Genomic DNA, 22,087 nt, shown 5'->3' with positions numbered 1-22,087 from the left:
GAGTCAACTTCCTCACAGGCTCTGTGGCAACAGGACAAAGGGAAATGGTCTGAAACTCAGGAGAGGGAAGCAGGCTCAGATGAGATCGAAGGCAGAATTTTTTTACCAGGAGAGTGGGGAAGCACTGACAGAAGGTGCCCAGAGATGTGGCAGGTGCCTCCTCCCTGGAAACATCCAAGCTCAGGTCAGGCAGGGCTCTGAGCCACCTGACCTGCTGGAAGATGGCCCTGCTCGTTGTGGGGCACCAGCTGCAGATGCCCTGGAAAGGACCCTGCCAAGCCAAAGCAGGCGAGGATTCTGCTTGCTTTGCGTGTGGAAAGCAGCAAGACTGGAGACTCTCGGAGGGGGCCCCACAAGAAAACCTCTCCCTGGCGCTGCTGCTTCCCCTGCAGCCGCTTGGCATTCACCTGCAGCAGCTCCTGGGCAGAGCAGCGCCGCTCCTCATCCGGCTCCAGGCTGCACTCGAGGAAGTCCCGCAGCAGAACTGACAGGCGCCTGGGCTCCTGTAGCTGCGGGGTCCCGTTCTGCTGGATCAGAGCACAGGCCTGCAGGAAAAGCAAACTCAGCGCCCTGCCAGCTTCCTTCACACCCACAAGTGCTCACATCGAGGCCGGGTTCCCAGCCCCAGCTCCAGGGGCACTCTCCTCCCAGACAGAGATGCTGCTCACAGCTCATTTTTCTATGCCAACCAAAAAACCCACACCCTGGTGCTGCCACAGCCATTGTAAAGAGCTGATGCACTCGCTTCACATTTTCAGGTCATCCTCACAGCCAGAAGAGCCGCAACAACGTAAATCCCAAAGCAAATTGTTGCTGGAGACTGCAGAATATTCATCTTTGCTGAGGCTCGAGTCCTCTGGGAATTCCCTTCCCCATGTGCAGAATCCTCCAGCTGCTGCTCCCAGTGCAGGGTCACCCTGTGCTCACAGGCCTCTGCAACCACTGGAGAATTTGCCTCTTACCATGGCCCTCGTTTCCTTGAAGTAAGGAGGATCTCCTTCCACCATCTCGATGGTCACAATGCCAAAGGACCAGATGTCCACCTTGGGACCATAAGGAGAACTGGTGACAACTTCTGGGGCCATCCAGTGAGCAGTGCCCACCATGGAGCTGCGCTGGTCCTGCTCAGGGCTGAGCTGAGCGCAGAGGCCAAAATCAGCTGAGGACAGAAACAAACACTGTCAGAGGCAGCTGGAATGAGGAAACCAAGCACAAAGACTCCCCACTCTCAGTCTGAGAATGCAGTACTGAAGTCAGCTGGAAAAGTCCTCAGCGCTGTAGCCAAGGAAAGATGGAATTGGACCCTTAAAGAAACCCTCAGCTTTCGTCCAGTGGCTTTTACTGATTCCCTTGAAGCTTTAGATTCCAACTCCTGCCCCTCTGGAAGGGCCATTCCCAGAGCAAAGGCACCCCTGACAGCCTGCTCCTCTCCTGAGCTCTCTGCAGGGGCAGCTGGTCTCAGCTGGCAGCAGGGGCCGGGCAGTGCCCCCAGCAGCCCTTGTGGGGCTCTGGCCGTCACTGGGAAGCAGCCCCACAGCCGCAGCCCGGGAGCGCCGTGCCTGGCCAGGAACACCCACCCAGCTTGACAGAGCCGTCCATTCCCAGAAGGATGTTGGAGCTCTTCAGATCTCTGTGGATCACCCAGTTCCCATGGAGGAAATACAGGCCCTGCAGACACTGAGAGAGAACAAGAAACACGAGGGTAAAAAACAATGGCCGGAATATATCACACAAGAAAGGACAGTTTCGAATTCTGCCAGCAGCAACTTTGCTGTGACAGGCCAGGAGTGCAGTGCAGACAAGCTCCAGGCAAACGGTTCAAGGCAAAGCTGAGAACAGCAAATCAAATCCAAAACAGACAGAGAGGACCACAACAGCAGGAAAGAGAACAAGAAGAGAGTAGAAGTGCAGTGCTGCTGGCAGGCCGTTCACTGCAGGGGCTCTTTCTTCTCCAGCTCATAAAAACAACAGAGAAACAAAGCCCTGAGCATGGAGCCACTCCTGTTCTCACGCCCTGTTGGGAAGGACCTTCATGTCCAAGGCACGGCAGTCACAAGCAGGATCCCTCACCTCCCGACTGACAGCTGCCATCTCTCCTTCAGCCATGCATGTCTGTCTGACAACGTCCTGCAAAGTTCCTCCATCCATGTATTCCATCACCAGCCAGAGATCTCCGTCAACAAGGAAGCTGGAAGAGGAAAACAATAGCATGGAGACCAATGTGCAGTGCTCAATTCCCCCATGGAAAAGCCTGGAGTGGAGTTTTGTTTCCAGGTCACTTGTCAGTGAGGACAGGATCAGATGGAGAGACATTCCTGCCAGGCTGCAAAGCCCTTGGAATCTGCACAGTCTAAAGGAGGAGACACCTGTGAGAAAGGAGAGGCCTTAGATGGCAAGCAGGTGAAAAATGCAGTTTAGCAACATCCCAGATCAATGTGGAACCACAACATTGGCCCCCAGCTGGTTCAGCTTCTGAACTCATCAGTTCCACAGTTCCCTCCAGAACAAGGCAACACAACTCCCAGGGTTATCCAGGGGAGGAGGCCGTGCAGCACTTGGGACAAAAGGGGTCAGAAAACCTTTCAGAAAGTCCCTTCAGAAACAGGCAAGGCCAGTGACAAATGGGCAAATGAGGCATTTCTGGAAACAAGAACCTGGTCTTCCTGGCATCTGCAGCAATGGAAAAGGGCTGGGAAGAAGAAGCCAAGGGAAATAATTTCTGCTGTGGTTTATAAGCACTTGTTGTAAGACACAGAAAACAGGGACAACTTGAAGGAAAAACCAAACCAAAGCAACGAAAGCACGTGGAGGGAGCGAACTGCCAGGCTGTTGTTTTGGGAAGATATGGCAGGGTCAGGCATTTTCAAAACAGGCTACAGACTCCGGATGCCAGGAAAGGTTAAGGCAGGGCCCGGGCACGGGATAAGACCTGAAGCACTCAGCTGTCCAAAGAGTTGACAACGCTGGGGTTCTTCTTGTCCTTCAGGGGCAGGAGCTCATTCACAGCTCGTTCCCTGTTCTGCCCTCTGACACTCATTTTCTTTATGGCCACCTGAAGGGACATTGCAGACCTTTAACTGGAGGAGTCTGTGGCAGGAGGCCACAGCCAACACGGAGCGAGTCTTTTTGGACCGACAGAGCCGGGCTGTGCCAAACTGCCTTGGGATGGGACACCAGAGCTCACCAAGTGCCATTCCCACAGCCCATTGCTCTGCTCGCTGGGGCTGCTGACAGGACACATGGCCTGAGACATTTGGCCTTGCAAGCTCTGCACAAATGGCCCCTCAGCTGTCAGCCTCCAAGCTCTAACAACATTCTCTGCACCTACAGTCTTCTCAAATGGCCTCAACACTCTCATTATTATTCAAACACATTTTGCAAGCAGGAGGCAATTCTGGTTCTGTGAAAACAGAGCAGAACAGCCGGGAACCCTTCAGCAATTCTATGGGATTTGGTCATGATTTCAGATGCAACTGCTCTGGTTGGGATTGCACAACAAAGCAAACACGCACATCCATTGCTCAGGTGGTCCCTGTCACAGGCTGTCACTGACCCCAGAGCCAAACACAACTGCAGGGTTTAGGAGAGAGCTTTGCTCTGGACATCCATCTTCTCATTTCTCTCCCTCTCTCTCTGTGAACAGCTGCAGTAGGACTAAAACCCCAAATTGAGCCCAAGCAGGATGTCTCTCTAAATAGGGAAGATAAATTGGGCCTCAGTCTCCAGCACTGATGCATTCACACTTTTAGATATGAAGACCAAGCCAGCGTGTCCTGCTCTGACAGACACCGCTGCCCTCCTTGCATTCCTTTGGGCACTTCAGAAGGACCAAGTCTGTCCCAGCTGTGCTCTGCAGGCTGACACTGCTCTGCCTTCAGAGGAGCAGCCTGTGCAGGAAAGCTCTGCTGGCCCCCAAAGCTGCAGCCACAGCTCCCAGCAGAGGGGAAAGCCCTGGAGAGCTGCCAGACCTGCTGGGCGCGTTGACACCGACCTCTCCTCCTGTGGCCCTGTCCAGTCCTTTAGAAACGGTTCCGAAAGCCCTGGAGACAAAACAGCAGAGAAGAAAGAGGCAGCGCTTTAGGCCCTGGCAGTGAAAGCCAGCCCAGACAGGAGATCTCTGCTGCCTGCAGCGTTCACAAACACCTGGGTGCATCGACCCTTCCAACAACAGCGCAGCAGCCACCAGCCCTCTGCCATGCAAGGTGTGCAAGAGAAAACTGAGACCCAACAGGAAGGAATTGGGCTGGAGCAAATCCCAAATGTCCACGCTGAACTGCTTTAGTTCAAAGCCCAGGGTGAGCACTGGGTGTCTAAAGAACTGGGAAAGAATGCATTTCATCCTTTTCCATTTCCTGCCTAAGACCTGCAGGATCCACAAGGGCCCTGCCATCAGGCAGGTGATGCATTTTCCCCCAGAGTGCATCAGCTCTGTGTCTGTTACTGAATGTATGGGCTCTACTACCTGTGCTAGAACAGAGCACTTATTAGTTCATCTCTGGTTTCTGTGTCTAAACCATTAGGTTGATAATCCTGACCAGAGGATATTTTTTGAAGCAAAATATTTGAAAGAAATCTCCTTGAGAACTGGTTTCTGACAGTCACCAGATGCTGAGTGGCTCTTTTAGGCAACCCAATACCAGGGACAGAAGATCTTCCAGGTCCTGCTCCTTGCTGCAGGCAGGACACTGCCAGCCTCAGGGGCTTTGATGGTGCCTTCTGAGCACAGTTATCAATTCTGATCAGGAAGGAGAGACAGCAGGATGGTACCCCAGTGTCTGGAGGTGTTTGGAGCTCTCCTGACTTCTCACTTGGTCCTGCACCAGCACAACACCTGGGCCTGCTTGCGCAGAAGTAACTGCCGTGCACTTACCCTTGGCCAATCTGCTCCACTTCCAGGAATTTCTCGGCAGGCTCCGCCAGGCTCACACTGTTCCCTGAAAGAAACCACGTGGAAGACGCTCCCTCCCAGAGTGAGACCCCGCCTTGCAGCAGAGCCAGAATGCAGCCCCCCTCCCTGGGGCCAGCAGCCCCTTGGTCTCAGCTGGGGAAGGACAATCAATGGCCCTGGGACATTCAGCTGCAGAGCAACACTGGGTGCAGCTGATGCCGAGACACACACACAGCAGCCTGCTCTGGCACACAGGAACAGAGCAGACGTACTCAGCTGCATCAGGCACCACTCCCCTCTCCCCTCTGGCTGCAGGGCTGTGCTGCTGGCAGAATGTTCAGCCCAGGATCCCACAGCCGAGGGAGGTTCAGTGTCCTCTTCCCAAGCACAGGCAGGTTCTCCATCCTCTTCCCAAAATGCTGCAGGTTCACCATCATCTTTCCAAGCCAGGGGACATTCACTGTCCACTTCCCATGCCGGGAGATGTTCATCCTCATCTTCCCAAGCCACAGGATGTGCTCTGTCTTCATCCCACACCGGGAGATGTCTGTAGTCCTCGTCCCACACCATGGGAGCTTGGCCATCCTCGTCCCACACCAGGGGACATCCACCGTCCTCGTCCCACGCCAGGAGATGTCCACTGTCCTTGTCCCCCACCGCGGGAGCCTCGCCGTTGTATTCCCACACCGCGGGATGTTCGCCCTCGTCTCCCAGAACAGCGGGAAGCTCACCCTCATCTCCCGGCACTGAGGGAAGTTCACCATCGTCCCCCAGAACAGCGGGAAGCTCACTGCTCTCTTCCTCCTCTTTGGCCTCCTCTTTGGAAGCAGAGGGAGCCAGAGGAGGTGCTGGTGCTGCTTTTGTGCCCTGTGGACAGACGGCAGCGTGAGGGACGGGAAGTTCTGTCTCAGTTATCACCTTCTTTATCCTCAGCTGCACATCCAGCTGCACTGAGCAGAAATTGGGTTTGGAGCTGTTCAAACCAAAAATGGGCTAAAGTCGACATTGCCACTTATTGTTGGGAATTCGATATTCCACCATGGCTAAAGCCAGCAAGCAATGCTCTGCCTGCAAAACCAGACCTGCAGCTCTTCAAAAGCTCTTCAGCAGAAAAGGAGAAAACTGCCAGGGATCCCTTTGCTGCTGAAAGGACACTGACAGGAACTTTCCTTCTGCCTCCCAGGCTGGCACTCAGCTGCCACGTGCCGAGGTCACAATTTGCTGCACAATTCCAAACACCAAAGGTTCCTTCCCCACTCACCGAAGGAGGAGCTGCTCGGGATCCACACATGAGGTGCCCTGCAAGGGAAGAGGGAACATGAACCAGATGCTGTCAGGAAAAAAACTGCCTGTGGTGGGAAATGCCACGGAGCAAGGCAACCCCGAGAGAGCATTTTGCTTTCACAGCGTCCCTGCAGGAGCCACAGTCCCTTCACACAGCAAGAGAACAGCACAAAATACTGGGCTGGGTCAGTTCTTGGCTGCACCAGCAAACGGAGGGAGTTCCAGGCTCTGCTGCCACAGACTCCCCGCTTGAGGGAACAGAACCCCCCAGGGCTCATTGCAAATGCTGTGCACGCCCCGCTGGCTGCAGACACCCCCTTTTGCAGCTGCAGCTGCTGGCAGGAGCTCTCCCAAACCAATGGTGTCTTCATGGCAATTTGGTTACAAAGTCAACTCAGGTGCAGAGGAAGAACAGAAAGCACACAGCAAGCCCAAAGCCACAGCACCGAGGGGAAACCTCGACTCACGTGCCAAGTGGGTTAAAAAATACCCCGAATACGCCACAGAGTACAGCGTGCAAACTGCAGCAACCACGTGCTGGATCATTTTGGCTGCGCTGCACACGTCTGCTGACTGTAGCCCTGCAAGCACAGAAGGAGACCCGTCAGGGGTGGGCTGGCTGCTGAGAATGCCTCGGGCAGGAGGATCCTCCGGCAACGAGCAGTGCCCACAGCCACTCTGGACACTGAGGCCTCCGTGTCCCACAGCAACGGGAACACCACGGGGACGTGGCAGTGTTCCTGTGACATCACAGCAGCAGCTCACGCGGAAACCGCCTGGAAGGTTCTCCTGTGTCACAAAGGAGCACAAAGAACCCTCCCAGGCACAGCCAATGGCCCAAAGGATCCAAGAGGAACTCTGAAAATGCAGCAACCGTGTGGCACCATTTGGGGTTCACCCTCTATGGGGAGACAGCAGCCAGGTACTGGAACAGCGACCCACACGTTAAGGAGCAAAACAGGACTGGGGTGGACTGGCTCTGCCGGTACAACTACGAGTATCTCACCGGACTGGCTCTGCCGGTACAACTACGAGTATCTCACCGGACTGGCTCTGCCGGTACAACTACGAGTATCTCACCGGACTGGCTCTGCCGGTACAACTACGAGTATCTCACTGGACTGGCTCTGCCGGTACAACTACGAGTATCTCAGCCCGTTCCTCCTGGAGCACCGAGGTGAGCGGGGGGCAGAGCGCGTCCCCTCCGGCCCTGCCCTGGCAATGACCCTGGAGGCCCTCAAAACCTCCCTGGGAATCGCCCCAGAGCCCTCAGCCCTCCTTGTGCCCATCCCCGAGACCTTCTGTCCCTGCCACTGCCCCCCGTGGCTCTCCCAGTCCATCCCAGTCTCTGCCAGTGCCTCCCGGCTGTCCATCTCAGCCTAGCGTGGCGCTGCCGCCTCTCAGCCAATCAGAGCGCGTGTCTCTGATGACTCATCAGTTGCCAGGCAGACCCGCACCGCCGAGTGCCCCGCTCTGGACTCGGCCTCCCAGTGCCGCGCACTTCATTCCCAGTTCCTCCCAGTGCCGCCCCAGCCCCTCCAAGTCCATGCCCAGTTCATTCCCAGTTCACTCCTAGACCTACACCCTCTCTCCCAGTGCCCCCCCATCCCCTCCCATCTCTCTGAGTGCCACTCCACTCCTTCCCAGTCCATTACCACTCCCTCCCAGTCCATTCCCAGTCCCTCCCCAGGCCACCCCATCCCTCCCCTCTCTCTCCCAGTTCCCCTCAGCTGATCCCAGTCTGTGCCCAAACTCTCCCAGTGCCCCCCAGCGTATCCATCTTGCTGGTGCCCTCGAGCTCCCAGCCGGGGCTGCTCCCTGATGGATTTCTACCCTGCCCACACCCAGCTGAGGTGGCTCCAGGGCCAGCAGGAGCTCTCTGTGGTGGCCACCGACATGGTCCCAACAAGGACTGGACCTACCAGCTCCTGGTGCTGCTGGAAACCCCCCCCTGGCACGGGCTCACCTGCACCTGCCAGGTGGAGCACGTCAGCCTGGAGCACCCCCTGAGCCGCCACTGGGGTACGGGGGAGGAATTGGGGGCACTGCCAGAGCCACTGGGATGTGCTGGGAACTACTGGGAGGGAGTTGGAGAGCGCCTGGTTTCAGCTGGGAGAGGGGCTGGAGGGTCTGGAAGGGCTAAGAAGGGGTTTTGGACAAATTAGGGGAAAACACCTCCAAAGGAGCCCCCTATAGGAAACCAAACCCTCCGCAACCTCCCCCCACCACCGGGTTCAGGAGGAATTCCTTCAGAGGGGAAAGTGGAAAAAACTTGTTTATTAAGGCACAACAAAAAAAACACTCCCCAGCACAAGAGAAATAGCCCAAGATGACCACAGATGTTTTCACCAGTCCAAGAGGGTTGAGCTGTATCTCTCTTCGCCGCAGAGGGTACGCAGCTTCTTTCGCAGACCCCGGGGGAGCTCCTGCCTGGAGTAGGTCCGATGTCTTGGGGGGGGGGGGGGGGGAAAGGGAACAACGGAAACTGGGAGAAAGGAAAAAAAAAAAATGGCAAAAAAGCAAGCCAGCGAAAAGCAGAGAAAAAAGAGAGGAAAGCAGAGCCAGCAAAGCATGCAGCCAGCAGCAAGCAAAAGCAGCAAGCAAGCTAAGCGGCAAGCCAGCAGCCAGCCCGGGGTGGGGGGGGGAAGGAAGACAAAACAAACTGAGGACAGGGAACAAAAACCACGATTGGGATAATGAGCATGAAAATGTCCTGTCCCCACGACAGGAGGATACTGGGGAGGGTGGGATGGGGTTCTGGGGGACTTGGTGGGCACTGGGAGGGAGTTTGGGGGAGCTGGGTGTAATTGGGAGGGATTGGAGTGAGCCTGGAGGGGCTGGAAGGAGATTGGGGATGGCTAAGGGAGGCTTGGGATGAGGTTGGTTGTGCTGGGAGGAGAATGGGAGGGGTCTGGGTGAGTCCTGGTGGGGCTGGGAAGGGACTGGGAGAGGGTTTGGGTGTCCTGGGGCTGTAGGGGACAACTGGAAAGGGGCTGTGGGATCCTGATGGGAATGGGAGGGGCTTTGGTAGGTCCTGGGGAGGTTGGGAAGGGATCAGGGGGATGTTTCAGGGGGTCTTGGGTGGGCTGGGAGTGACCGGGAGGGAGCTTGGAGGGGCCTGGGGTGTCCATGAGAGGTTTTGGGGGGTCCTGACTCCTGCAGACCCCCCAGAGATGCCGCCAGACGCCGCCTGCAGCAAGATGCCCACAGGGATCGAGGACTCAGAGTTGGGCTTTGTCTTCCTGGCACTGGGGCTCGGCTTCTGCCTGCACAAGAAGGTCAGGGGGGTCCCGGGGGTCGTGTCCCCCCTCCCCCAGAGCGTGTGTGCTCCCCCCGGGGCCCCCAGCCCGCTGTCACCCCCTTTTCTCTGCCCACACAGCTCCTGAGCCGCCGGCGCCCGCAGCCGCTCCCCGCGGCCTCAGGCCCGGCCGGGACCCCCCGCTCCGTCCTCACGATGATTTTGGGGGGTGGTCGTGTGTCACCCCAGCCCTGCTGTCACTCTGCCCCTGCCCGCCTGCTCCCAGTTTTCCCAGGAAAGCTTCTCAGTTAAACCCACTCCAGGTTATGGGGGGCGGTGGGGAGGGACTTGGGGGACCCCACGGCGGGGCCGGGACTGGGCACGGAGGGTGGGGTCCAGGTGGGGAACACTGCCTGCTGCGGGTCTGCCCGGCAACTGGTGAGTCATCAGCCCCGCTCTCTCGGATTGGCTGGCTCTTGTCCATCGCATTCTCTCATTGGCTGAGGAGAGGCCCGGGACTGCAGACAAGCAACGGGAGAGATCCCGCCCCGAGCACCGGCACGGGGACAACAGAGCCAGCCCGGGCACACGGAGGGGATTTATCACCAACCAAACCACAGCAGCACAAGGAGAAGGGAAAGAACTCCCTCCAACACCTTCCCCCCACCCAACGGGGATCACCCACAACAGGGGTTGTCCACGATGGAGAGACGGGGACAGCCGAGCTCAGATCAGAAGCCGATTTTATTGAGGGTACCAGGCGTTTATACAGGGTTTTACTTGTGTGGTGCTTATAGGGCTCGATGTTTGCTAACAATTTCCATTGCTTACACATTCTTCATGACATCACGTCACCTGGGAACATTATCTTATCACAAAGTCTCACAACAGGATGCTTGGTCACTTCTTGCCCAGGGAGACTTAAACTGTGTCTGTGTCTCCCACAGTTTCTGCTCAGTCAGGCCTCAGATATCGGGCCCCTTTACCGGCTCCATTGTTTTACTCTCTGTTTTATTCCCCATACGGGGGCACCAGGGCTCTGCCCAACGGGGGTCACTGGGGATCATCCAGCCCGGAGCCTCCCATGGGGGATGGAGCTGGAGCAGCGCACGAAGCTCTTCCCTCACTCTCCTCCCTCACTCGAAGCTCTTCCCTCACTCGGGGCACTCACAGGGCTTCCCTTAGTGGTGCCTCTGTTGGTGTTTCGTCAAGGTTGAGCTCCTGGAGAAGCTCTTCCCACACTCCCCACACTCGTAGGGCCTCTCCCCAGTGTGGATGCGCCGGTGCATGGTGAGTTTGGAGTTTTCCTTGAAGCCCTTCCCACAGTCGGGGCAGCGGAAGGGCCTCTCCTCTGTGTGAATCCGCTCGTGTAGGAGGAGATTGGAGCTGTTCTGAAACCTCTTCCCACACTGAGGACACTCGTAGGGCCTCTCCCCAGTGTGGATGCGCTGGTGTGCTCTCAGGCCAGAGCTCCGCCCAAAGCTCTTCCCACATTCCAAGCACTCAAAGGGCCGTTCCCCAGTGTGGATCACCTGGTGCTCAAACAGCCTGGACCTCTCTCTGAAAGCCTTCCCACACCTCCCACACTTGTAGGGCCGTTCCCCAGTGTGGATCCTCTGGTGCTGGATTAGGCTGTAGCTCTGGCTGAAGCTCTTCCCACACTCCCCACACTCGTAGGGCCGTTCCCCAGTGTGGATCCTCTGGTGCCGGACCAGGGTGGAGCTCTGGCTGAAGCCCTTCCCACATTCCAAGCACTTGTGTGGCTTCTCCCTGCCATGAGCCTTCTCCACCAGCTCCGAGCTCCGGCTGGATCTCCGGCCGCCTTCCTGGCTCAGGGGGGCTCTTTCCTCCCCGCAGCTCCCTGGGCTGGGTTTGCAGCCACTCCTCCTGCAGGATCTCTGGGGCTCTTCCTCCTCCTCCATCCAGCCACGCCCTGGCAATGACAAATCCTGGTTTGGGGAAAAAACGAGGAGAGCACCTTGGACTGGAGGTTCCTCCTTCCCCAAGCCCATTTCAGGAACTCATTGTGTCTAGAAGAACCTCCAAAACACCAAGATTCAGCCCAGAAATCCTGCAAACTTCAAGACACAGATCAAAAACTCCCCAAACATCGCAAGTCAGCAAAAACTTCCTCCAAAAGATAAAGATTCAGCTGCCACATAAAACCAAAGCACCAACATTTAGCCCAAGAAAGCTCAGAAACACCAAAATTCACCCCGTGAAAATCGCGGATCCCCCTCCACAGTCACCTGCTGCATGTGGGGGGAGCAGCGCTCCTGGGGCTGGGGGGTGACTGCAGATACAGGGAGGGGTGGAACCTTGTGCTGCTTCCTGTTTCTGCTCCTCCTCCTCCTCCTCCTCCTCCTCCTCCTCCTCCTCCTCCTCCTCCTCCTCCTCCTCCTCCTCCCCCTGTGTCTCTGCTCTTCCTCACACTCCTCTTCCTCCTGCTATTCCTCCTTCTCCTGCACAATCCCACCTTCTCCTGCCACGTGCAGCATTTGACCACTTTGTTCCTCAACCCTGCTTCTCCTTCCCTTCTCCTCCTGCCCCCAGGCCCAGCACCCACTGCCGGCTCCCTCTTCCCCCCAAACCCACAGCATCCCAGCGCAGGGGCAGGGATGGAGCTGGGGCAGGTCGGGCTGGGGCAGCGCTGGGCTCTCGGCCGCCTCCGCCCGCACTCGGTCCCCACTGCAGCCGCTCCCGCCAGGACAGCGCGGGGGGGCCCGGCCTTGGCGCTGCCCCACTCCCACCTCCCCAAATTCCCCTCGCGGGGGGCGCTGGGGCCGAGGGGGGGCGCAGGTGGGGTCCAGGTGGGGAAGGCTGGGAGCTGCGAGTCTGCCTGGCAACTGGTGCGTCATCAGCGCCGCCCGCTCTGATTGGCTGAGCTCTGCCTGAGGGCTGGGGCTGCAGCAAAGAGCGGACACCCTGCTCCAGGGGGGATCTCCCGCAAACGGGGGACCTCCATGAAAGGAACAAGAGGAAAGTGTCTTTACAAACAGATGCTGTCAATCTGCTCGGAGATAGGGCCTGGGACCTGTACATAAGGAAGTGACAGGAGAAGCCATCGGTTTCAGAAAATGGTATCAATTGATGACACAGACTGCTGCTCAGCCAAGGTCCTGCTCAATTCATGAACTTCCAGAAGAACAACAAAGCCTTAACACAGCCATGAATATCGTTTGCTATACAATAGTGGGGTGCATATGAAGGGGCTATGAAGTAGGTGGATTGGGAAGTTTGTAGCTCTCAAGTATTTCAGCCAGTGGGGAAAGGGAGAGGGAGATGTGGCCAGGAGAATTAGGATGAAAAGGAGGCTGTGTCCTCCCACAATGGGAGAGATCCCATGGCAATGTCCCATGGCCTCTCCCATTTTTAGGAATGAAATTACTTTTACAGGACTCCTCTGTCTGCTTTCTGGACAGAAACCTCTGCTGATGTCAATTTTTCCGCACACCCTGGGGCTCATCCGGAATTCCTTCCACTGTCCGCAGCCGCGGGCAGGGAGTGCAGCTGAAGGTGCCTCACCCACTTTGGGTGATCGGCTCCCTTGGCTGGCAGCGGCACCGGGGATTGATTGGGGACCGGGCAGTGACCAGGAGACAGACGAGTGACACATCAGGGGGGGTCTGTGAGGAGGCAGCAGGGAGAGAGCACTGAAAATCTCATCTGTGAGTGCACTGGGATCTTCGGGGAGTGAACATGGCAGGGCACCCAGGGAGGGCAGAAAAGGGAAAGCCAGGGAGGAGTCCTGGCCAAAGGGATGATGAGCCCAAAATGTCTCTGAAGGGTCCCCTGGGAGAATGTTGAGGTCGTTTGCACATTCCCCCAGAGGTAATTAAGGACATGCACACCCAGGGGGCAATAACGGAAGTGGAGAAGGGATTTGGACAACAGGGGATGGATGGTGTTGGTGTGCTGGGAAGGGATCGGGTGAAGGGGAGTGTGCAGCAATATGGGGAAGGCAAGAAGCAGCAGGAGGGATCAATGTGGCAAGAAAAAGGATGATGGAAAAGAGGAGGAAGAGAAAAACACAGAGCACTGAGATGTTTTCAAGCACTGTTTTATGCTCAGAATTTGCCAGCTAATCCTGCTCCTCTCCATCCCCGGTTTCCAGGACAGGAAAAGAAGGAGGTCAGGATGTCAGGGGGTTTCTCTGCGGTGGGCAGCGGCAGCACCGGGCGCAGAGCTGCGGGACCGGGAGCACGGGCTGGGGGCCTGTGGGGAGCTGCGGGGCCAGGCCGGGGCTGTGGGGCAGCCGGGGCTCAGCGCCGGGCGCTGCCTGACCCCACCAGCCCCGGGCAGGGCCGGCACTGGCCCCCGGCCCCCAGGAGGCTGCGGGACGCCCCGGCCGCTGCCCGGCCCCGGGGAGCTGCCGGCCCTGCCCGCCGGGGGGGCCGCCTTTGGACACTGCGGCAGGACAGGGACCGGCTCTGCCATACGGGCTCTGGAGGGGACCCTGAGCACAAGCAGGAAAACAAAGCAACAGCTGGGAAATGCAGAGTGTACATGCAAAGATCAGGATTTTCTATTACTGGTTTGGGTCGCTGGAGAAAGGAAAGATTTTGCAGAAAGCTCAGCAGCTCTCAGAGGATGAGCACCCACAGGCACTGAGCGGGGCTGCAGGAGTGGCAGAAGGAGTCCCTGGAGCACTTGGGCACAAAGGCACAGCAGCTGAATGCAAGGAGGGATGAGCCAAAGGCCAAGCTGAAGGCAAAGGCCATGGCACAGTTCCTACAGCCCCTCAGGGATCAACCCCAGGGCCCAAGGGGGCCCCAGCACCCAGGGGATGGGGTCGGCCACAAGCACCTGGCAGAGGCATTGCCCTCCTGGGCAGGGGAGAGCCCACCCAAACAGCCCCTGGCAAGGAGTCAGGGCTGGAAACCAAGATGCCATGGGTACAGCTTTTGCCATTGGTTTTGGCAAGAAGAAGAGCCAGACCCAGGGCCGATATTCAATTGTCTCCCTTGCAATTCATCCTGGCAATTCCTTACACTGCTAATTCTCCACCTCGTGCAGGCTGGAGATAAGGGATGGACATCTAAAGCAGTCTGTGGCCACAATCCTGTCACTTCTGAAATCTCTGCCACAGGAAGCTGGGCTGGCACAGAGCCTGCCTTGGCACTTTGCTGTTGCCAACATCCAAGCAGGACATCGGGCCCTGCCTAAGGACTGCAAAGCAGCACCACTGCTGGCCAAGTGGCGTGGCCCGTGCCAAGTGGCCCTGAGGCCAGAAACAGCCGCCAGCACAGCTGAACACGGGGGGACCCCTCAGCCTCGGCTCCAGGGCTCTGAAGCCCCGGAGATTTGCACTTCCCGCCTGCAGCAGGAGGATGGGAGGCCCCCACTGAGCCTGCACTGAAGGCAGCGCAGCAGCAGCCAGGCCTCCACAGCGGGGCAAGGCCCTGGGCCTGCCCACACATCCTCTGCTCAAATCCTCCTCCTGCCCACCCTCCTTTGGCATCTCCAGACACCGGGGCCAATCCTTGCTGCCACTGCTGCAGCTTCAGTGCTTTCTGTGCCTGCACTGCCGCAGCTGCTGGGGAACACAACGGCACAATTCCACTCTGCCTCTCACTTACACTCACACACTGCGCTGCCTGCCATTGCATCCATGGAAAATACACCAGGGCATCGACTTCAACCTTTTCAACATTTGATTTCTCTACTCAGGCTTGCTTTGCCTTGGCATCGGGGAATGAAAGGTTCAAGGTTTTTTTAAGGGATGTCCCACCACTCCACGGAGATGAGTTGAGCAGCTCAACACTCTGCGAATGGCCCAAAGGATACCCACAAAGATAACGACCAGCAGCAAAACAGCAACGCCCAGCAGCAAACAGCAACCAACACCTACCCCAGACACTGCCCCGGCACAGCTGGAGACACCTGCTCTGCAAAAGGCTGAGAAGGAAATCCAGCAGTTCCCACCTAATTAACATCAGAAGCAAACAAATCCGGGTCCAATAGGAACACAAATACTAAAAACTGCACGACTGAAACTATAGAACATTAAACCAATGGGTTTAGATTGGTTCAGACTGTATCAAATTTGGGGAAAATCTAGTAAAACCCACGTGTCACAGAACGATTTTCTCTGCAGAGCCGGGCTATGTGGGGATGGAATGATTTCTGTTGCACATCCTGGCCAGAATCAATAACGCCTTGACTCTAACACTAAACATATTGGTGGAGTTTTTCTTTTTCCTGCAGTTTCAGTGCAAAGTTTATAGCATTAGAATGTTTTTTGTAATAATCCTACTTCTGTATTGCCAGTTAGGTTTGGGTCAGGGATGGGAGAATGACTTTTTACTCCAAAGAGAAGTAGAAAAAACTTAATTGCCTCGAAATTTTTTTGGCTATGTTTGTGCGTGGCTCATAGTGATGGCAAAATTTTGCTCTGGGTTTGTCGACGTTCACCTTTAGGCTGCATTTTGCAAAACGAGTAGAGATTTAAAGGTGACCCTTTAACTCAGAAACAGTAAAGAGATGATTTGAGGGAAAAAAAAAAAAAAAAAAGCATCAGGTTGTGGGGGGGCCACAAGTGAGGCTGCTGAAGGCTGCTATGGGAGAGAAGCTGCATTCCAGGCAGCCAGCAGAGGAGCTTTAGAAATGCAAATTAACACTGCTGGGGCAAAGTGCGGACAATGTACCCGGCTCTTCTTGCCTGGGGCAGGAATTGGGCTGATTCCCTCTGCCCCTCACCCCAAGCTCTGCCTGCTTGCACAGATGCAATTGGCACAGCTGAAGGCAGAGCCCATGGTCAGGATCTCTGACTCTGCAACAGAAATGGGTGAAGCTGCAAAGGGAAACAGCAAATGGAGAACGCTGTGAAAACTGCACTAAAATAAGGGGGGGATCATCCCTGTGCCCACTCCAACATGTGCTGTCACTGTCTATGCTATACAGGGAGCATCAGAGCACTGGGGTTTTTGCTCTAACAAGTTCAGGGAAATCAGTCGAAATTCAAGTACTTGATGATGTAAATAGAAAAAAAGCGGTCAATTGATGCAGCCCCGGCTGGAGGGAGCGCCCAAAAATGGGGAAAAGATGAAGGGCCACCAGAACAAATTCTACAACCGAAGAGGACCCGGGAAGAACAAAACAGAGTCAATGAGTGAATCTGCCTGGAGACAGGGCCAGGGACTTGTAGATAAAGAAGTAACGGGAGAAACCATCAGTTCCAATAAATGTTACAAACTCAATACAGACAGCTGCTCAAAGTCCCGCTAAATTCCTCAACTTCCAGAAGAACAAAGACTTCACAGAGCCACGAATATCGGCTGTTATACACAAGGAGGGTGCACATTAACGAGGACAGGCAGCAGGCGCATCTGAAGTCGGAACCTTCCGAGTCCCTCAGGCAGCGGGCAAAGGCAGAGGGAGATGCGGCCGGGAAAATGAGCATAAAAAGGAGGCTGCGTACTACAGCAAGGGCAGAGAGCGCACGGCAAATGCCCCACGGCCTCTCCCTCTGCCCAGCAATAAAGTCACTTTGACAGGACTCCTCGGTCTCCTCTGGGCACAGAAGCCTCCGGCGACGTGAATTTCCCCGCACGCTCCCGGCGACGGGGCAGCCACCTCTGTCCTAGCCACAGCAAGCGGGACGAGGCAGCGCTGCTCCGGCAGCGGCTCCTGCCCAGGCAGCGGCGGGAAGGAGAGCGCGGGCAGCCGCTCCCGCAGCGCCCTCGGCCCAGGGCCACCACGGGCCGGACACGGCACAAGCAAGCCGCCGCAGCCCCCTGCCGCCCCCTCCGCCCGCAGCGAGCCCCGAGCCCCCGCAGAACCCAGCGCGGCTCCCACCTGCGCCGGGGCCGCCTCCCAGCTCCGCCAATGCCGCCTCCCCGGCCTCCGGCCGCTGCCGCCGCTCCCGGGCCCGCACAGACGCTCCGCCAATGGCGCCGCTGCCCAGCCAGGGCCGCCCTCAGGCCGCCAGCGGGGCCGTGCTTCGCCCCGCTCTCACCAATCAGCGCGCCACAACCACGACTGACGGCACAGCCGGCCAATCGCAGCGAGGGGCGGGCTCTGCACACGGCACCGCCTCGCCCCGCGCTCTCAGGGCCCCCCGGGCTGGGCGAGGGCAAAGCCGCAGCTGAGGAACAGCCCTGGAACGGGCCCGGGCCCGGGCCGGCATCCAGCGCAAACACAAACAAACTTCTCCGCACCTCCCGACACGGCTTTCCCGGCCCTGCGCCTTCGCTGCCTCCGCCTCTGCGGCAAGCCCACGAGCCCCGCTTCTCCTACCCCTAATTAGCAGCGTCAGTGCAGCGCTTGGATTTCCCCCAAAAAGGGAGAAAAAAGCCCTGGGGGTGAGTGGGGCAGGGGAGCGATTTCGGGCAGAAAACTCCAAAAGCTCCGAGCAGGAGAATGAGAAGTCAAGGAAGAGCCTTGGATGCAGCTTTCCCCCAGGCCTCCCTCCTTCCAGCTGCACCTCCTCCCCCGGCAGGGCAGGAGACAGGGAATGGGGCCATGCTCAGTTCATCCCCCGTGCCTTCTCCCTCTGCTCAGGGACAGGAGTCGTTCCCCTGCTGCACCCTGCGCTCTCTCCCACCGGAGACTTGTCCAGGAACTTCTCCGAGCGGAGTCCATCCCCTGGGGCACAGCCCCCCTCCAAGTGCTGCAGCGTGGGTCACTGTGCCACGGGCTCAGTCCTTCCAGGACAGGCTGCTCCAGCGGGGGCCCCTCTGCCCACGGGCTCACAGCCTCCTCTCAGGCATCCCCGTGCTCCAGCCTGGCTCCTCCAGGGGCTGCAGGGGGATCTCTGCATCCCCACGCATCTGCAGGGGGATCTCTGCAGCCCCATTGTTATAAATGAATCAGCCAATTTAATGATTCGAGGAATTTATTAAATCAAATCCAAGTAAAAATTGGAAAAGCCACAAGCAAAACAGCGCCGAGCCAGGCGATCGGAGCTGGGTTCAGGCTCTGCAGCTCCGTGCCCCTGGCAGGTCACGAGGTGCTGATTCCGCAGGGGTTTTTTGTGTTGTTTTCAGACCTAGCAGGATTCCTGGGGGGTCTTCCTGTTCCCTCTCATGGATCTTGCCCCTTTCCACATATTAATACATGTTCTTTTCTTGTGCACAGTTTTCCCCGGAATACTCTGATTGCTGAAATCCTGTTAGACGGTAATCTTGAATATCTTGTTCTGGTGAGGAATATTCATTTTATGGGTTCAATGCTTATCTTCTAGACGGAATAATCCTTCAGAATAACCATCCTTTGAGACAGGAATTCATCTTGTGTATATTGTTCTTTCACTTGATTCCATTTAAAATGAAACTGTATTTTTTTTAGTCCTGAGCACGAATTTATTTTAAATCATATATTACACCCATGGATCTGCAGGGGGATCTCTGCATCCCCACGGATCTCTGCATCCAGCACCGCCGTCTTTGGAGGCGCCAGGAATAGGCTGAGCTCTGCCTGAAGCTCTTCTCACCTTCCCCACACCCTTCCTGGCACAGGGAGGGTTTTAGCTCCTCACAGCTCCCCGGGCTGGGTTTGCAGCCCCTCCTCGTGTGGGATCTCTGGGGCTTTTCCTCCCCGTTGGATTCCTGCGCCGTGGAGCTGTTCCAAATGGCCTCTTCCACGAGGTTCTGTGGCAGGGATTTGTTCTCCCTGGTCTCTGTCCGCAGCTCAGTGCCTGGGGCAGGAAGGACAAGGAGAGTTAGGCACAGGGAGAAGGGAAAAGGAAAAGGCAGAATGTGAAATACAAAGTTGTGTTTTGTGTCAGGTAAAGCAAGGTCACCTGTGTAATTGTAATTGTGAAATGTGTGGAACACGGCCATGGGACAGTTATAGAAATGAGTTCTAATAAACAGCCGAGGAAAGCATGGAAGAAGGCTTTGGAGCCAATCTTTTGTTTGTGATTGACAATTACAAGGCTTAAGCTGTTTTGTAATAAGAACCTTGGAATTATAACTTTAGAATGTTGCTCTGTATTAAGAATTTTAAGACTTTAGAATGTATAAAGAATTAAAAAAGAATGTATAAATGTATAAAGAATTCAAAAGAGGGAAGTGAACTTATCCCAAGCTCCTCACGAAACAGTGAAAATATCCTGGAGAAGGAAGATGGACCTCAACGTTGCTGATTAATGATTTTGATACTGATACATCAGTATCAGGGATTAATGGTCCTAGAAAATAGAGCCCACATCAGGAAGATGGACCCCACCATGTGGGACACACATCCTGGGATGTCCATCCCGGGATATTGAAACCTGGAAGAGATCACAATAGAGTACAGAAATTGGAAAGGAACCAAACATCACCATCACAGATTGACGATCCTGAAGTAAAGAATTGTGAAAAAAAGTCAATTGTGTAAAGTCAAAAATTGGAAAGAGAAACTGCTGAGGAAAGCTTATGAATATGCATGAAGATGATCAATGAATACCAGCAGGCCCAGCAATCAGTGTGCAGTTGGAGGGGAAAACCCCCACAGCTGTACCCAGCGCTGGCTTTGCTCATATGTTACCATATTAATTAATAAATTAATGAATTGAATTGCTGCTTGATATATTGGCTGAGTCAAGCTTCTAATTTCTAACATTCTAATGCTTTTGAATTCCTCTATTGGCTTTTGCATTTCTCTATTGGCTTTTTGAATTTCTCTATTGGCTTTTGGATTTTTCTATTGGGTTTTGCATTTCTCTATTGGCTTTTGCAGGTTCCTGTTGACCACGAGCATTTTGCTCTGCTGCTCAATACTGATATTGATTATTGATAATTCCTTGCAGGTGCTCGCTGGCACAATAAAATCTCCGAGTTTGCCCCGACATGTCCGAGGCTGTGTGAGCTTTCTGCCAGGTTTTGGGAATCCTTTAGGAATCCATTTCTCACATCCCTGGCCCCCCCCGGTCCCGGCGCTGTTCCCGGGGGTCCCGTGGCTCCGGGGGGGTGAAAGGGGAGGGGGCGGAACCCCCGTGATGGGTGGGGGGGCACAAAGGGGGGTCCGGGCCCGGTGCTCGGGGGGGGTCGGTGCTCGAGGGGGGTCGGGGGCACTGAAGGGGGTGCGGGTGCGGTTTTTGGGGGGTCCCGGTGCCCGGTGAGGGGGGGTCAGTGCTCAGCAGCGGGGGCTGGCTGGGGACCCCCCCGGCCCCCCCAAATCCCAGCCGGGTCTGAAAAACAAAGTTCACTAAGGGATTATTAAACAAAGTTTAAAAAGGGATAAAAAAGGGTTTTGGCGCTCGGCCAAAGAACTCGCCCTTAACTTAACCCTTCCTTCTCCGGATCCGGTTCCACTGCAGGGCTGCAAACGCGTTCCTGAGTTTTGACATTATTCAAACACTCCCGGCAGGTTTGGGTGTTCCAGGAACTCTTGTTTGGTTCTCACCTCTGACTTGTCTGCAGGACATTCTGCAGATCAAGTCAATATATTTGATTTCTTCTCCTGGTTCCATCCTGTTGTTTCAGAACCCCTGAGAAATTCATAAATTCTTCTCAGGTTTGTGTCACTGTTATCACCTGGAGAGGCCGGGCCGCAGATGGGAGAAACAACGAAATTGTTTTACACCTGAGTCACTCACAAAAGCATTTTAACACTGCATAGTCTCTATTTTAATACTTATTATTGATCCATGTCATACTTATCTACTTTTAATATTTTAAGGCCTGTGATATAATATCTATTTATTACTCTAGCATTCAATTGGTTACACGGTGCACACATAAACGGATCGATTTTATTGTAGCAGCGAGCAGCTACAAGGAATCATCAATAACCACTATCAATATCAAGTACCATAGCAAAGTCCTTGTGATCAATAAGAACGTGCAGAGGCCAATGCAGAAATGCAGAAGCCAATTATTCTATTGTCATTCGTAACCCAGCTCTGCTGCAGCCACAGCAGAAAGCTGCCTCTGCTGCAAGGCACCGAGGGGGTCACTCGCCCCCTGAGCCGCCCCCGTGTCACGATCCGCTTATTGCGGGGTGTCGTGATGGTTCTTTTCACCGATCCCAAAAGTGCAACAAAGGCAAACAACAAGGGACTATCAGTTAATCACAACAAATGCACCTTTATTAGGGGCCAAAACAGTAAATGCGATAGTGGGGATCAGAAAGGAGATAAAAGGAGAGAGAGAGAGAGAAGAGGGGTATGGGAATAGCTACCAACACAGGCGAGATCCTCAGTGGTCCGGACGATGGGGATCCGTCTGTCGTGTCGGGGAAGTCTTCGAAGTTCTGGTCGACTCGGGGGTCCAATTATAGTCCACAGAGGAAAGAGGGGGGAACAAGTGTAACAATGAAAGTCCATTGTAATCGCCCTGAGGGAACAGGTGAGTCCACAGAAACCACCAAAGCAAGACGAATACAATGAAGAATAAGTCCATTTGAATCACTGAAGGGAAACAGGTCATGTCATTTGTGGTCAGACCACCAATTTCCCCTCCTCCCTATAGCAGGGGTCTCAGTCCTTGGGAGGAGGGTTCTCATTCTTTGTTTGTCACAGTGGTAACGAGGCAGATGAGGGGTCTTCAATGAAGGACCACGGGAGTCACCCCAAAAGTTCATTTGGCTTAAGGACGGAGATTAGAAGCAGGCCGCGCATCAGGCTGTCCCGTGCTGGGTCCATGTCAGGTCTTTGCCAAGTCCTTGCCAACTCCTTGCCAAGTTCTTGCCAGGCCTTGTTCGGAACAGCCAGCGTGACGGTTCAGTGGTTGCACCTGCACTGTGTCCTG

The 22,087-nt window shown here is 55.5% G+C and overlaps 2 protein-coding genes across 2 annotated transcripts in view; one reads left to right on the top strand and one right to left on the bottom strand.

The window, feature by feature from the left end:
* The window catches only part of LOC128801680 (uncharacterized), a 17,844-nt gene extending 306 nt beyond the window's left edge, over nucleotides 1-17,538 (bottom strand). Inside the window, exons 1-10 of the mRNA XM_053967724.1 lie at nucleotides 17,396-17,538; nucleotides 17,208-17,308; nucleotides 6,640-6,753; nucleotides 6,150-6,187; nucleotides 5,161-5,755; nucleotides 4,871-4,934; nucleotides 2,071-2,188; nucleotides 1,578-1,677; nucleotides 963-1,159; nucleotides 408-545 (exon numbers count right to left, since the gene is read on the bottom strand). Of these exons, the coding sequence (XP_053823699.1) occupies nucleotides 408-545; nucleotides 963-1,159; nucleotides 1,578-1,677; nucleotides 2,071-2,188; nucleotides 4,871-4,934; nucleotides 5,161-5,755; nucleotides 6,150-6,187; nucleotides 6,640-6,753; nucleotides 17,208-17,308; nucleotides 17,396-17,538 (1,608 nt within the window). The remainder of the gene's footprint in view (nucleotides 1-407; nucleotides 546-962; nucleotides 1,160-1,577; nucleotides 1,678-2,070; nucleotides 2,189-4,870; nucleotides 4,935-5,160; nucleotides 5,756-6,149; nucleotides 6,188-6,639; nucleotides 6,754-17,207; nucleotides 17,309-17,395) is intronic.
* On the top strand, nucleotides 6,727-10,638 carry LOC128801771 (uncharacterized). The gene is given in 6 exon segments (XM_053967897.1): nucleotides 6,727-7,349; nucleotides 7,934-7,982; nucleotides 7,984-8,069; nucleotides 8,072-8,194; nucleotides 9,344-9,450; nucleotides 9,916-10,638. Coding segments are annotated over 6 exon segments (924 nt in total). The 5' UTR covers nucleotides 6,727-7,036; the 3' UTR covers nucleotides 10,162-10,638.
* Nucleotides 17,539-22,087: the final 4,549 nt, after the last annotated feature.

The sequence above is a fragment of the Vidua chalybeata genome, chromosome 31 (genome assembly GCF_026979565.1).
Source record: "Vidua chalybeata isolate OUT-0048 chromosome 31, bVidCha1 merged haplotype, whole genome shotgun sequence".
Classification (NCBI taxonomy): Eukaryota; Metazoa; Chordata; class Aves; order Passeriformes; family Viduidae; genus Vidua; species Vidua chalybeata.
This window is presented reverse-complemented; position numbering and strand designations above follow the sequence as displayed.